At 37.2% G+C, this 16,719-nt stretch overlaps 1 protein-coding gene across 2 annotated transcripts in view; it reads right to left on the minus strand.

Moving 5' to 3' along the window:
* ARMC9 (armadillo repeat containing 9) overlaps nucleotides 1–16,719 on the minus strand; it is a 58,984-nt gene that overhangs the window by 27,467 nt on the left and 14,798 nt on the right. For both annotated transcript variants that reach the window (XM_059479563.1, XM_059479564.1), the window contains 8 exons: nucleotides 12,640–12,675; nucleotides 7,546–7,580; nucleotides 6,300–6,411; nucleotides 5,286–5,378; nucleotides 4,034–4,124; nucleotides 3,003–3,126; nucleotides 1,352–1,491; nucleotides 491–567 (listed from right to left, as the gene is read on the minus strand). In XM_059479563.1, coding sequence (XP_059335546.1) covers nucleotides 491–567; nucleotides 1,352–1,491; nucleotides 3,003–3,126; nucleotides 4,034–4,124; nucleotides 5,286–5,378; nucleotides 6,300–6,411; nucleotides 7,546–7,580; nucleotides 12,640–12,675 — 708 coding nt within the window. The remainder of the gene's footprint in view (nucleotides 1–490; nucleotides 568–1,351; nucleotides 1,492–3,002; nucleotides 3,127–4,033; nucleotides 4,125–5,285; nucleotides 5,379–6,299; nucleotides 6,412–7,545; nucleotides 7,581–12,639; nucleotides 12,676–16,719) is intronic.

A 16,719-nucleotide genomic window follows, 5' to 3' on the forward strand; every position in this document is an offset into this window, starting at 1 on the left:
AGACAGACTTCAAGCATTGTAGCCTCAGGCAGGATGATAAAGCCAAAGCAGCTTCATGAATGTCACAAGTCTTCTACTTTCTTACAGCATTCCTTAAAACCACAGCAAATGTGTTCCCCTGCACCTGATGTTTTGCATCACACATTGTTCATCTCATGAACAGTCAAGCTTGAGATGAATTGGTGTATGACATTCAAGCAGCATCAGAAACTGCAATCAAGGCACATGGACTGCATGGTAACTGCATCCAAAGCTGCCATTCTTAGCTGCCAATGTTTGTTAAAGCAAGACGTGCTTCTGTCTAGAAAGATCTCTGCTCACCAAAATAAAATATACGCATTTGTGAATTTTAGGCAAAATTCATGCAACTTAATTTACAAGGATCTAATAAAGGAAACAAAACCCATTTACTTTTTACATTTTTTCCTTTCTTATTTTTTAAATTTTTCTTTCCACCTTTTCATTAACCCAAAGTTTGATGTACAAATACCTTAGGATTCTCGTGGTCAAGAAGACCAGAAAGAACTCTGAGCATGGCGTTTGGGATACTTGCACATATTTTCTTCCCTGCAAAGGCAGAACACATAAATATGCTTGAAAAACAGAACAGATAAGAGCAAGTTTCTTTTTTATTTTTTAGAATCAGTATTGAATATAGTTTGCACAGAGCAATATTGTTTCTTGTTCCTGACAAATGCTGTTCAGCATAACTGAGTTCAAATCACTGAAATTACTCTGGATTTATGCAGTTGTAGTCTTGGACAGGATGCAACACAAAGGGGATTTAAAAATTTACCAAAGGCATTTTTTTGCTTACAAGAAGCAGATGATTTTTCACCCTTACCTTACTTTCCTTTTCAAAAGGAAATTTAATTTATGCTCTTTTTAAGTCTCTTGGACACAGAGAGGATCTTATTTTCTTGGGGGGAATGTCTGCTTTGTAGAAGTCAAAGCAAGGTGAAGGTTAAGCTCCTCACTCTTAAGCTCCTCAACCCAGTTCTGTCTGTTTACAAAGAAATCTCTAACACAGAGTCTGTAAGTGGACACAAACAAAGTGTCCTTTGAAAAGTGGGCCTGAATGTAGCAATGGCAGCCTTCACATGCTAATATAAAAAAAAAAATCAAATCTTAAAAGGGTGCCATTGCTTAATTCTTTAGAATTCCCATAGCTGGAATTCTTGGGAAAGGAGATTTGCTCAAAAGCATTGGTTATAACACTCAAATATCTCTGGTTGTTGTTCCTGCTGCTGTTTGTAGCCACTTGAAAGACTCCTGGTAAAACAGGAGAAAAAGATTCACAATCTTCTCTATCTATTTCTTGGAATAAGGTTGTATTCAAAATGTAAGACACCTGCACTCCTCAGACAAAGATTCATGAGCAAGGCAGCACAATACTCCAGGTTGTAATCAGACAGGCAATCTGGGTCTATTAGAACATCAACCAGCCAGAAAATGAGCCCATCCTGGATCATTGCTGACTGCAGTGTGCGCCTAGGATTAAAAAACAAAAACAGATCAAAAATCACAAATGTCAGATCCCAACATAAATAGTTTTCATATACATTTATAGCCAGTACAAGCACATTAAAAATACAATAGCCTGTCCAAAAAAAAAGAAAATCCCTAAACTACCTGTTTTGGCAGAATCACTAAACCAAGTAATTAACAAAGCCTGAAGAAACTGAAGATGGAGATTCCCATATGGTTATAGGACTAAAACATTGTTGGATAGATTGGGAGGTTTTGTCTTTTGTTTTATTTTGTTCTTTTTAAACCTGTGAACTGCTGAGGTAAATTTCTTCATTGTTTTCTAGGGCTTCATACTCCAGCTAAAATGGCATTTTCAATTGTCTTTTTTAATTGGTTTAAAAAGGCAGTTACACACAACAGATCCATAAAACAAATTAATTACTTCTTCTGTCACAGGCAGCCATAGCACTGTAGCACTTTTGTACTGCCAATTTGACAAATGATGTTTTTTGCTTGAATCTATTTGCACTTTTCTCTAGAGATTCTTAAATCTCATGCTCTTTTAACTCAACTTGTAGTTGCCCTCAGAGACTATGGTGAATAAAATGCCAGGTGGCCAACCATGGTCTACAATAAAAATTCTACACCTTACAATACAAAAAAAGAAGTATGTACTGGTAGAAAAGTCTTACTGAAGAACAGAATTTTTCATAACATTGTTTCCAAGAGGCATTATATTTAAATTGCAAAGATCAAAGCAGGTGCTTTCCTGGCTTTGGTCCTGAAAGTTCATATGTTTCTTAGTGCTGGATATTGCAGCAGGTCTGTGGCATGGACTAAGCAAAAGAAGGGAGCATGTGACCACATACTAAAAAGTTTCCCTTATGTCAAGTATCTGGAATTAACCTTCTATAAGATTGTTACTTTTTAGAAAATAAAAAACTTTCACATTTTCAATATTCTTCCTGCCTGCTGGGAAAACAGAGCTCCTAAGATCATACTTATTTGATAACTAGAGCACACCCTTTACTGCTTTTGTGTATTTCTTTTGGGGTGGGCACTTGAGTCAGACTGCTAATATAAAAGTAAGAAACAAGACAGCCTGTGCATAGACAGCTCCAGGAAAGGGGGTCAACAGGATAAAGATGAAATCCCTGAAAAATGTTTGCAGAAAGGATAATGAAAACCTTATGCTTTGGAATGTAACACAACTCTTTTTTCCGTGTACAATTGTCAGAGCTTTCTACATTAAGATTTTCACTTTCTTCAGTTAAGGAACACATACAAAGCACACAAGGCTGTGGCAGGAGATGCATATTTACTTGGGCCTTGACAGCTGGTAGGGAGTCAGGTTAATTCGGTCAGCAAAACTGAATTCTCCTCCATAATAAGTGACATTGCTTTCATCAGCCATCAGAGGTTCTGATGATTGTTATGGGAAAATCAGGTGCTCTTCTTTCCTCCCTGAACAGAGCCTAACTAGCCTGCATTTCCTCCCCTGCTGTCACCACCACACGCTGTACTTTCATCACCTGAGGCTGAATTTCTGCAGAGCCCCCAGAACATTCTCCCATGTAAGGGAATCCTTGTCTTCAGCTTTCAGTCTGTCCTCCAGCATTTGCAGCAATGTTGGGTTCTGAGAAAGGTAGGCACGACCTGGTGCAAAAAGCGATGAAAGAACAGATGCTGAGATAGCAGCTATGACAGAAAACCTCCCTCTCTTTGGAAAAGGTAAGCAGGATTGACCTCAGTTTCCTCTTGACAAGCCACAAACTTGTGCCAAGATCCAAACAAACCTGCACAAAGTTGTGTAGCAGACCAGTTGCATTCAATCCAGACACTTGGGGTATTAGAGGTCCACAATTGCAAATCAGTACCACACAGAACCCACTTTCAGTATATGCTTTCTGATCTAGCAGTTTTGTACAATCAAGAAAAAGAACAGAAATGTCCAAAGAGCTTGGGAAAGTCAGGTGCCCTCCTGCTACTGACTTCAAATGAGATTTCAGCACCTAGTAATACTTAGCTCCAAAAATAGCAGTAAACCAAGAGCTAATTTGGGACAGGCAGAGATACAAAGCTGGATATATATGCAGCTGGATTGTTAGCAGTGATGCACAAAGATTTATTCAGGTGAGGACCAGGAAAATGCAGGAGCCACAGTAGTTACTATTGCACAACCTGGTAGCAGGTCTGCCCACGGGAAACCTAAATAATGGGGGAAAATTAATGGAAAAGAAATCCCCTGATTAATGGGGATTTTTCGCTTTAACCCTCATGGAGAAACTGAAGACTATATTAAAGGCAGTATCTGAGTAAGTTCCCACACAGATCACAAATCATCAAAACAAGTCAGAAATACTGAATATAGAGTGTCAAAATGAAAACATTCCAGATACTGAAAAGCTGTTTTGAATGCATGCTACAAAAGATAGTGAATCACTAGAAAAAGGGTGCAAATAAGGCTCTAAATTACCACATGCACTGACATGCACTTGTAAAGCACCAATAAGAAAGCATTATATGAAAATATTATCTTATTTTTTTGCAGTGAATCATTTACCTTCTATCAGTGAAGCAAAAGCATTGATGAGCCTTGCCATATACTGTCTGACTACCTCACTTTTAGAATATAATAATTGGAGGACACTTCTCTGAAAAAGAAAGCAGATGTTAATAAATGGCAAAGAAGGAAAACACAAAAGTTTGTCTTCTATAATGTTTTAAAAGCTTCATTAAACTTACACAGGAAAAAACCAAACCCTTTGAATGCATACTGATTTGTCAATATGATGTACAGTTTCTTTTTTTATTGGCAGGGGGCTGAAGGAGAGATGGAAAATGAACAAATAGGCAAATTACAGCTTCTCATCTGAGTCTGTTAAAACTCCATTAAACTTTATGGTGTAGAGTGGAAGTTATATTGAGCCAACATAGTCCAGTTAAAGCTGGTACCTAAAATTAATATTCAGTCAGTGACAAAAAAAAAACCCACAAACCAAACAACTTAGCTTTGTTGATAAACTTAAATGCAGTAACATTATCTGAACAGGAATGCTTTTCTTTGACAATGAAGAGTGTGGCAAGCAGCTCAGTAACTTACCAAAACCACCACATTGAAATTATTTCTTATCTGTTTTATTTCAGGCTTTACATATAACTTCCCTCTTACAGAAATTCAGAGGGAGGAAAAATTGATTGTTGATTTAATAATCCTTTACATTTCCTAGTGGTACAAGAAACTGTTGCAAAGACAATAAAGCCACAATAAACCAAGTAGGCTCAGTGCCTCAAACCCCTGGGAAACTCAATTATGCACAGAAGCCACTAAAACCAATGAAAGAAGTTGTGCTTTTCTTAACTCTGGCTTATCAGGGACTGAAACAACTTTCCAAAATCAACACACCAAAATTCCCCTTTCTAAAGAAAGGTGTCAATCCACCTCAAATTCACAGAAACACAGTTGATCACTGCAGTTGCACAATGACACATTCCATGGCGGCATTGGGACTGAAGTCCTAATTTAGTTCTTATCTTTGATCAGTGAAATGAATTGAGTGTATTATTTAACAATACACAATCACTCAAAAAGAGGCACAGCATCTGATAAGCAAGACTTAGAGGGCCTCAGGCTTTGGTTCAACTCACAGAAGTGAAGCACAGGGAGCTAAATGTGTCACCCAATTTTGGCACTACTACCTTTTTTTCCTTCTCCTCTTCCAGAGAACAATAAAATTTTATGATTAGCACTTCATATACCCAAGTGAGCAATATCACACAGAAGTTGGACAACTGACAACTCAGTTTCACCTGACCTGACAGTTGCTGTGGCAGTCCAGGAGGTCATTATTGATGTAGGCTTGCATGATAGTGTCTCTCTGTTCACCAGGATATGACGTTGTCAAGCGCTAAAACAAATAACAACATAAGTAAACAAGTCAAGAACATAAAAAGCCAAAACTATGGATTGATGACCCCTGGAGATTTTAAAGGTGTTGATACTCTATAGCTGAGAACCTCTTTCATGGGGAGCAGTAATTCAACCTCAGTGACATAAGGGAAAGAGATGAAACGAACTGACCTGACCTCAGCTCTGTGATCCAGTACAAAATTGTTACTTGGGAGCTGTCATGATGTCCATACAGGAAAGACACAGAATTACTTCCCATTAAGTTAAAAAAGCCCCTCTATTAGTTACAGATGTGATGCTTTTCTTAATCATTAGAGACAGAGCATTGGGCAAGAAGTACTTTTGGTTAAAACAAACAGATTGTTTTTATGTGAAAACGGACAGTGAAACTTGATCAGAATTTCACTGTTATCAACTTTCATGACTGTCACTTTGAAGACATCAGCTTCCTTTTCAGCAGGAAAATGTAACTTCCTGTTGTCACCTGTAATTTTTCTTAAATGTCATTACATGACACAAGTCAACCAAAAGGTAGGTTTCTGTAAAATATTGATTATAAAGGAAAACTGGTGATTAGAGTCAGGTATGTCTTGGATACAGCAGTATTTATATAAATATAAACCAAAATGATATGTGGAAAAGGGAACTGCATAAAACAACAATTTATTTGAAAGCACATCAGAAATTATTTCCTCTGAATATCCCAGAAATCTGGGAAATCCTTGTGTGAGAAATCTGTCTCTCCCCAGACGAGAAGGACACTGCTACAGTACAAATAAACCTGCCTGGGGTGCCTTCATCATCTCAACAGCCTTAGAAAGCTTCACCAACAGGAATTTGCCTGTCATGTTGAACTCATCACCAGAACAACCATCTTGTTTGCTAAATGGATCTTAGTTTGGGTGCCTCCTGTCCTTACCCAGCGCAGAGCCTGCAGTAGGAGGGCCTTGAGACGATCACTGCCTGTAATCAAATCTTTCTTCAGCTTCTCATAATCCAGAGAGGGCAGCAATGGCACATCCTGCACCTTCCTAAAGGAAAAGACATTCATCAAAACTCTCTCTCCTCATTCAGTGCAGCTGATGTTACTGAGGTGAGAAGAGCCAAAACAGGAAGTCTGCTTCAGGAAAAGAACTTCCACATTTTCACACTTTTATTACTTTTGTTACCATTATAGTGTTAGAACAACAGACTTGTTGAATTTGGGGTTATTTCTTTCTTATGCATGCAGCTTGCTTACCATCATAACTTGCAGACAGTAAACTGACAACAAGACAGCTGATGATCTGAGATTTTTACAAAACAGTACAGTAATACCCTTTTTCCCCTTCTCTACTGGGCCACAAGGGCATGAGGACAGTTAGATGCAGTAAAAAGCTGCAGCTCCATCTCCACCTCCAAGCCCTTATGCACACAGAAATGTCTTCTCCAAGGCAAAGGTGGTGTGGGCTGAGTGGGTTTTTATAGCCTGGAGTATGCTGACTTAATATGAGACTTAATACTGGACTACTTCCTATGCATCAATACTATCTTGCTATTTTGAAATTTAACACTGCAATAGAAGTTTCTCTTAAGAAAACTGCTTCTAGTCAAGTGTTTCAATCTTAATATTTAAATATAATCCACTAAAATGTTTTAGTATCTTCCCATCCTACCACTTTTCAAAACAAATTTTATGTCCTATGCATAATTGCCCATTATCTTGTAAACAGGATAAAAAGTGTCTCAAAAATTTAATAGAACTTCACCTTGAATATACAATTTCTATTCAGTATTACAAGACAAAATTAATTAAGTCAGACACAAAAAAAATTAAGTTAAGGCACCCAAAAATCCATATTAGTGATTCCCCCTTTTCCTGGATTTGTGAGAATCAAACCAATTACAACAATAGGACTGAAATATGTGGAAACACTAAAAATACAGCAACAACCTCACATGTGTGGAATGGCAGATTTACTGGATTAACAACATTCTGCTGAAATTAGAACGTTACTGAAGCTGCTCAGCAAAAGAACACAGATCACACAATATTTGCATCAATGTTCACTGAGGTCAGAGGCAGCACAGAGGAGAAGTCCCACTTGAGGACAACTGGCAATGTGTACTTCAGTTTACAAACCCTTCTCTACAGACAGAAATGGAGCTCAACAACAAATACTTACATAGAGGATAAAGATGCTCTTAACAGTGTGGAAGCCTGAATCACAAAAAGAAAGAAAAAAGGAAATTACAGCATGTAAGTCCAAATTTCACATGTTATTAATGAGGTCCAAAGTGAATTCTTTCACTAAGATTCTGCAGTTCTTTTCCTATAAAAACCTGTGCTGTAAACCAGAAACACAGCTGAAGAAAGAGCACTTCAGTGTTTATCTTTCTTTTCCCTAAAGTGTTTTACAGGTCAAAATCTCTTTTGTTATGATTTGGCTACATTACCCTCACCCACATAGTCCAAAAATACTTTGAAACATTTTAAAAAATAATAATAAATAAATTAATAGAAACTACTATCTGAGCCCACTGAGGAAGATGAAGAACTTGCTAAGCACATTCACTGACTTCATAAATTGTCATCTCTTTAAAATTGCAATAATATTTCATTGGAGACCCAGCATGCATTCCTGCATATAAATTTATTGTAATTCTTTGCTCCAACACTAATGTTATCAAGTGTCTGCTGCTACCAAAATATATCCCTATATATAATTATTAATATGTAAAGACAGGATTATGTATTCTAGTATGGATAAAACCAATATGAAATAGTGTGCCATTTCTTAGTGGTTCTGCCTAAGATATTATAATTAAATCCTGGATATTTCTGCTCTGATGCAGGGTGACACAGTGCCAGTGCAGTACCACTGTGCAACAAGGAACACCAACACCACACAAAAGTTCCACATGAAAGTTGTCTACGTCAGTGAGCATTTTTTGCTAGATTTAATTGTAGGTAAGCAAAGAAGCAGCAATTCTGGCATAAGAATGCTTCATGTCATGCATTCTGATGTCAACTACATGCTGTATTTGCAGAATATTCAATGTCATTTCCTTGTGCTGATCTCTCAGCTAAAAATCTCTCATTACCACTTATGCCTGTAAAACTGGTCTTGTCTCCTAACTGAGCCTCTTTCAATGGGAACTATATAATCAATGTCTATTGTCAGATTTAAAACTGGGATTTAGGAGACAAAAAGCATGAAATACCATAGAGAATATTGAATTACACCAGCTGACATATTCCTGAAAACAACCTCGTGGGTATCCTTGTAATACAAGGAACTGCTCTATTAGATGTGAAATAAGCTTATGTGCACAGTGGAAAGCATTTTATATTATGTCAATGAATGATTTACAAGTCATACACCTCAAAAGTAAACTGTCTGGACCAGCACTTCTCACATCACAGTTTATCTTACACAATACAAAATTCTTTCTAAGTATCATATCTGCCCCTAGACTGTTTTGCCCTCGTTCATTTTCCTTAGCATTTTCAAAATGTATAAAGAGTTAATTTTATCTAAACAAAACTGTTTTCCCAGTCAAAACCTAAAACCTTGTAGCTGCATGTGCAAAGAAATCACAAATCACTTTTGTTGCCTCTGTCAGCACCTTTCTCCTTTGTCCATTAGGGGAAATGGAAGAAAGTGACTACAGCACTTAAATGCAAAAGAAATTGCAGAGCCCTTGGAGATGGAAGGTCAAACAGAGAATAGCAATGTGGAAAGAAACAGAGCAGGGCACTAGGGCTATATAGATGCATATAAAGATTCTATGCTTCTCAATAAAGGGTTTTTTTATGAACTTCTTTGCTGTCTTAGAAAGAAAAATGTGCTCCAACCAAAATCTAACCAGAGGATTACTGGTTAAGATGCACATATCTCTCTTCTACACAAATAAAACTTTTTGGCAAGTGTAGGATTTTGCAAGCTTCTATAAAATTTCAAACTACAGAAAATTCAACTGGAAAACATTCAGATCAAATGGGACAATTCCCATATTAATTCCCAAATTATTTTTTAAGCCAGCAGATGGAGCACAGCAAGGTATTTAGTATGGTTTCCTTCTGTATTCTTCCTACACCAAAAAGGCACCAGAGAGTGAGGCAGGCCCTGCACTGGGGCTCTGAGGGCAGAACCACTGAGCTGGAAAAAATTCTGGTGATTTTGCTGATCAGACCCAGTTTATCAGTCTAGAACCTGCATAGGAAGAAGGAAGTTCTTTCAGGCTTTTGGTGTTTCTGGGAAAGCAGCAAGGATAAAGTTCATATTATATCAGGTTCAATTGTCCAGGCTAAACAGGAATGAAGAAAGTTTTGGGGGGCTAGTTTGTTCTTCACTGCACTGTCATTTCTCAATCTGACAATGGTCAGCACCACTGATAAGCAGAAAGAATGCAAGCATGTTACAGGCAGAGGTTTCCTTTCTTCCTTTTCATCTGCATGATTGCAATTACTCATAAATAAGCTAATCTGTATCTGTGGCATGCTGAGTAAGGCATTGGCTCAGGACATACACTCCTAGTCCAGATTCAGACACCAACTGCAGACAGAATCCAAACACATCATTCCATGTCTGTGGGCCTCAATTTTTTAATCTGAAAAGCAGATATATGCATCAATCTCTTTAACAAGCTGGGTTTTGAGATCTACCAATGAATGGCAGAGTGCAAGAGCTAAAAGTTATTATTTTGCTATTAAACAATTGAATGCTTATAGCACAGCCACCATAAAAAGAAATTATTTAGTTGCTTCTCTTCTCATTTTTCTTAGATTACAATATTTATTTCCTCAGCATTTGCTCCCAAGCCCTTCCCCCAGTCTTTCCTGGAACAGGTTAACCATTGATTTTAACCTTTTGAGTGACAGTATACCTTAGATAGCCAATGAAAGGCAGAGTGTGAAGAACCTGTGGCAAGGTCCTACGTCCCAACACTCATAGACTTCATCTTGAATAAAATACATTTCATGCAAAACCTATCTTGAGGGAGGATCATTTGTCATGAATGAAAGACATGCAGAAGCTCAGTGTCTTAAGGAAAGAAAAAGAAACACAAGAAAAACAGCCCAAGCATAGCTCATTCTGGTACGATCATGGGTATGACTTATGTTTGTGTTGGTTCTTGCCAAAGCCAAGCCAGGTGCCACATTAAGTCAAATAATTCTGTCACAATGCACATTAGACACAGATGGCATCCCTCTATTTTTGAACAAAGACAGGCATGAATATGAACAGCATGGAATAAACCAAAGAAGTTCAAAGGGGAAAAAAAATCAGTATTTATAAAAGAAAGCAGATGCACTTCATGTGCAAGCCAAAACCACAACTGATTTTATCGAATACTGCAGACCTATATTCAAACCATATCCCCTTTGCTGTTTGATGTATATATTCATAATATGCTGAAGGCAAAGCTGAAAGTCAGATTCTGTCCTCAGTTCCCACTCTGAAAATGTACTGCAAGAATTTAGTGCAAATTCAATGCAGATTCAGAATTAATAATCAAAGATACGTGACGAATATGTGAAGAGTAAAACCAAAATTTGAGCAGATTTCTACAAATCATCAGAACTCACAAATCTATGTTGAGTTCATTTGTTATAAACTAATAACAAGAAGACTGTTCCACACAGCCTGTGAGGGTTTGACCCCGAGCTTGTGTAACCTGGAAGGTCTACTGGGGATATGCAAAGTATTATTTCATAAGTAGATCTGCAAATGTTTTTAATTATTTTTTTTCCTACTTATACTAGAGATATGCTGTTATGAAAACTTCCCACTTGCCATATAAAACAGGTTCTCTAAGACATCTGATGTGTACATTAAAAAGTCACACAGCAATACTGTGTGATAATGTAATGACAACACAAATGTCAGAAAGAAGTATAAAATACAATACATAAACAGTGAGGGGAGCTGAAAGCTACCCACATATTCAAGAAATATTTCAGAATCAGAGTCAGACAGCTTTGCAAAAATTTTATAAACAACTCTGCACACTAAGCTATTACATTCTACATTGTATAAAGTTACATTTAACTAATGCTTTATACTAATCTGTATAAGCAAAAAGTTTTTCTTTAGCAAAAATAAGTTGATTCATCTGTCATGAACCTTTCTCAATCTCAAAACAGAGAATTATATGAAGGAACAAAATGCTTAACATCAAGCAAAAAGTGTCCATTATGAACATTCATGTCACCAATGGGAACAGGTTGATTGATACCGGTGATCTTTCACCATAGGTGGATGTGGGTTGTGTTCTCTACATCAAGATAAAAATAAGTATGTAAGGAATAGTCCATTGCATTAAATATTTTTATGACTATTTCTCAAAATAAAATGTTGTTCTAAATGGAAAGTTGAATGCCCACAAGAGTTTACTTCAATTAGAGGTGATATATATGTTTGAAATTTGGGCAGCTTTTCTTGAAAAACAAAATCTAGTTTTACCTAAAGAAAGTGATAAAAATATAAATAAGTATTATTTGAAATTGACTGGCATCTTTCAGAATTGGTGTCAATCACTTTTATGAATTGATTACATACTGAGTTACTTAGAAGTAGACTCATTTCCTTTCTTCACAAAGAATGCACTGACTACAGGCAAAATTAGATACTTATGGTGTACTTGTAGTATTGCCAGAATACAAACTTCCATCTGGGTTACAGAAGTCACAGGCAGTACAGAGAATATAATTTTGTGTTTTCAGTGAAAGAGGATCATTTTAACTGTGTGAAAGAATTTCATAATCTTTACTACAAAAAGGAAGTTTGACTTTAGGAACAAAAAATACAAATATGCAGAATACAACACCCCTCTGCAAAACATGAATCAACTTGCTGAATTATCTTGAGCAATAATATTTATTTGCTTTGTCAAAGGTGTTGTGGGGTCAGCTGGTTTTGGCACACTTCAGAGAGAATGTATACTATACACAGATGATCCCATGGAAGAAACAATTGCTTTCTGCATGCTGTAAGAAGCTGAGTTTCATGTGAAAGTTGTGGACAAAGCTGCTGTTATGTTGACATGCTGTGTTAAGTGCATTATGAAGCCATAAGGTTACCCAGAACATCTATTCCATTCCCCATGCAGAATTCCCAAGCCCTGTACATTTTCTGGATCTTCATAAACCACACAGTTAGTGTCATGACAAGTTAAAATGCAGGGAAAATTGCTGCATGTTGTGAAATAAAGAGAAATACAGACTGTGACAGACTGAGCAGGCAACGTGAAAGGAAATAAAGATAGACACTTACATATCCGTCATCACAAGGGCTCATAGAGTAATATCCCTTTATAGGCAAACAGACACACATTAAAATAAAGAAGATTAAAAAAATAAGTTAACAGAAATAAATCACAGAGAAATGCACAGTTCAAAAAGAAAAAAAAAAACAACCAATAGAAATCAGCTAAAAATTAACAGACTTTGAAAAGAAAAGTATAAACATGTTCTCCCAATCCTCATACTTGTATGTCATAGAACTGAAATTGCTGTGTCTCTCTTGTGATATATTTGGAAGTTCGCTTCTCAACACGTGGCAAATACACCTCGTCTGCACATTGTTCCACACTGTCAGAGTCAGAACATCTACACACAAAGCACTGACAAACTGACAGGAATATATGACCTGTGCTGCTCACTCTGCTGAGGCAGCCAAGAGAGAAATCCTGAACATGGCCTGGATCAAAGACCTCAGCTCCTGAGAAAGCCCCTGCCACTATTCTCCACACTTGCTTTGACTGGAGTTTCTGACCAGCACATAACAAAGACTGACAGAGACAATTTAAGGTGTTTCAGCAATGTTATCAATTCTTCATGCTAAAAGGTTCCAGGGATAAACTAAGAAAGTCGCTGGAAGGAAACCTAGTATGTAGTTACTAAAATAAAGAATGGTGCTAATTCATGGTTTGAGTAGTTTAGTACAAAAGATGCCATGTTCTCCTTAATTAGACTAAAATACTTAGAACAGCTTGGTATCTAAAAAGAACAGTCTTAATTAAAAATAAAGGTACACAGTTAACACAATGAAATAAGACCAACATTAATTATTTGCCTTTTTGTGCAAACCTGCCAGTACTTACTTCAGAGGACATATTTGTACAGATGAATAAGCACATAAACACTCTATTTAGCAGGCTGCTCTTTAACAGACATATACAGCCTTACACAGAAGACATAAGAAACTTGCCACTCTTCACTATGAGCAGAAAATAAAGTTCTTTTTATTCTTTAACAAATTTTAAAAATCTGACATTCTTCTTTTTACTACTATGATACTTAAAATTCCCTGATGCGAATGATTATTTTAATTTTCATGGTGCTATACACACATACAGAGAGTTCCTGGCAAAGACAACTTAAAATTAAATTTAAGACAAAAGATGACATCAGTAGAGACCAATAATGAGCACAAGAAACCAGGAGATAAACTGCATCATGATGAGAGACATTTCAACACATGCACGACCTGAGCCACTGAAAAAGGATGTAGGCATCAAGACAAAAGATGACATTAAAGTTTTAACATTAAAGGAAATCACAAAAGGTTGGACCAGACAACCTTTCAAAGTCCCTTCCAAACTGGGCTATTCTATGATTTGAGGACAGTAACAAGAAAAGCTTGTGGAAATCCCTACTGAAGGCAATACCTTACCCTTAAAGAGTTCATATAAACAAAAAACCTTGCAGTGAAAAGGGCATTATATACTGTATCAGCAGGAAAATATGAACTTCTCCTTGCTTACATGAAGAGGTAGGCTTGTTTCTTCTTTTCCATACATAAATGGGAACATATAAAATAATCCCAGGGACAGAGATGTAGAAAACTGATTATGCCATCCAAAGAAAAGTTCACTTAGGATAGATGCTGTTTGCTGCAATGAGCACTTTATTTTTAAATGAAAGAGCAAACATCTGCATAATAATGCCTGGTGAATCCACTCTGAATGGTTTAGAGAGTGATTAAAAAAAACAAAATACAAACCTTCTGTTACCCTAATCTTAGATTTCATGTGGTCTGCTGGTGCAGAAATTTCATAAGTAAGAAATGGAATACTTGCCACCAAGTATTACAGCTTGATGGCAAGTGTACAGTTGCAGTAAAAACCATGTTTGAGGAAAAAAGCAAAGAGCACAAGAAAAATAGGAGCCCACAGTAGTCATTACAACTATCCCAAAAATAAAATTTAAAAAATCTTTCTTGTTCATAGTTTGTAAGTGACAGTTTAACTTTCCAGATGAGCTGGTAATTCTGTCCAGTGACAGAACTTAAAAAAACCACCCCACTAGTTTTCCACAGCTTCAAGAGTGGTAGAGACCCACCCGAAGAGACCCAAAATTTGCAAGGGACATTAATTCACCTAATTGCAGCTGCAGGTAAATATAATCAGAATGAATAGCAGCAAAAACATAATGGGCATTTATTCTATTCCATTACACAGGTGCAATACATGCAAACAGTTTTAGAGTTTTCAGGTCACAGAAAGATTCTCCAGTGGTTTACACCCATCTCTATTACTGACAGAAAATGCACATCTGAAGAAGCAGTTCCTGTTCTGCCTGTAATCCAAAACTCAGAGAACCTTATTACCTTATCCCTAATTCAAAATATTCCAGGAAGGTGTACACCTTACTTCAATAAAAAAAAACTGGTTTTGGGTTTCAGACCTGAGCCTGTGCTACTTTTGGTGGAGTGTGAATGCACTGTGTTTGTGATAAAAAACCAGAATCCTCTTGGCTTCATGATGTGTATTGAACAGAAAACTGCAGGCATCAAAAACTACAAACTCTGCTTCTTATCCACCAGACAAATCAAGACTAGAAAAGGAAAATGGCAAAAAAAATTAAAACTTGACTTATCTCAAGAGTGTTAAAATATAAGGAACTGTGATAGTGCTGTAATAGATTACTGTATTTGAAAGTATACTTTTCAAATTTACCATTACCCACATCAGCTCCCTATCCAAAGGAACACTAAAAAGTCAAGAATCTATTAACTCCTCAAATAAATGTTTTCTTCAGCTTGTCAGACCTGACCTTCTATTCTTAAATCCCCACCTTCTGCTCTGACAATTCTCTCAGGTTTCTTATCTCCCGATTCAGGACCACACATGTCAAATGACATGATGGAAGGTGGAGATAACATTCAACTGCAGCTAAGAGAAAAACCTTGGGGTGAAACAGAGCTTTAGAGGCCTTGCAAACATCTCCCAGCTGTAACAGTAGTGTGACCTCTCTCCCACTGCATGCAGCAGATGCATCCTGTTCATGGATTGTACATCAGGCTCACAAGCTGACCCAGAAGTCACAGAGCAGGCAAGAGACATGGAGCTGTTCTGCAAAAGAATGAGATCCAATCCAGCCCACCAGAGAACACAGAGCTGACACTAGAAGTCCTTGCTAAGTAAGATTTCAGGGCATGATTACAATGGAAAACTCTTTTGGCTGTCATTGCCTCAGGTCTTAAAGCCAGCTAGTAAGACTTGCCTCTGGGATTTTTCTCCTGATCCAAATTTCTTCCAGTTTGAAAGGCCAGGCCTTCAGCCATGGGGGAGGGCAGGCCAGGAATGATGTTTGCACATCAACAACTGATACAGGTCACCTTTATTGTAATTTCAAAGCCTGAGACGTCACAGCTTTCTACTACACAATATGACTTTCTTCAACATTAAAAGTTGAGCAATGTACTGGGAACAAAATCAACTCTGCATACAAATAATGCTACCTAGGATATAATCCAAGGTATACTCCTTAATTTCCTTGGACAATACTTCATTTTGGTTACAGTACTAATATAATCCTCCTTCCCAGTGTAACTAAAAATTACCAGTGTAGCTGATTTAACAAAATATACTCTAAAGCTCAAGTACAATTCTCAGAGAATGATGCAGTTTTAGCATTTTCTGCTCTCAGAACCTGACCCAAAACCTGGACTGCCCCCTGAGCTGCATCAGTACAACTGGCTGTGAACTCAACCACCTCCTCTTTCCAAACTATGTAATGCATCACTCACACCTTAAATAACAGTGGTGAAAATTTAAGGCTGCATGACAGCACAAAAAAAAAAAAAAGTAATTTCCTTGCTAATGATTCCTTTTTTCTGCTCATTTATGTAAAGATATTGATCCAGCAGAAGCAAATGTATTTCACGGCCTTGTCCTGACATTGGTGATGTCAGTGGCACAGGATCATCCTGAACACTCAAGGTGAAGTGGGGGGAAAAAACCTAACAACCAACAAACCACCATATTTAATGCCTGATAAATCTCTTTAGACAATGGCTGTTTTTTAAGCTTCTCATTCATCTCTCCTACAGAATGAGGTAAGATGATGG

This window comes from Ammospiza nelsoni, chromosome 10 (genome assembly GCF_027579445.1).
Source record: "Ammospiza nelsoni isolate bAmmNel1 chromosome 10, bAmmNel1.pri, whole genome shotgun sequence".
NCBI lineage: Eukaryota > Metazoa > Chordata > Aves > Passeriformes > Passerellidae > Ammospiza > Ammospiza nelsoni.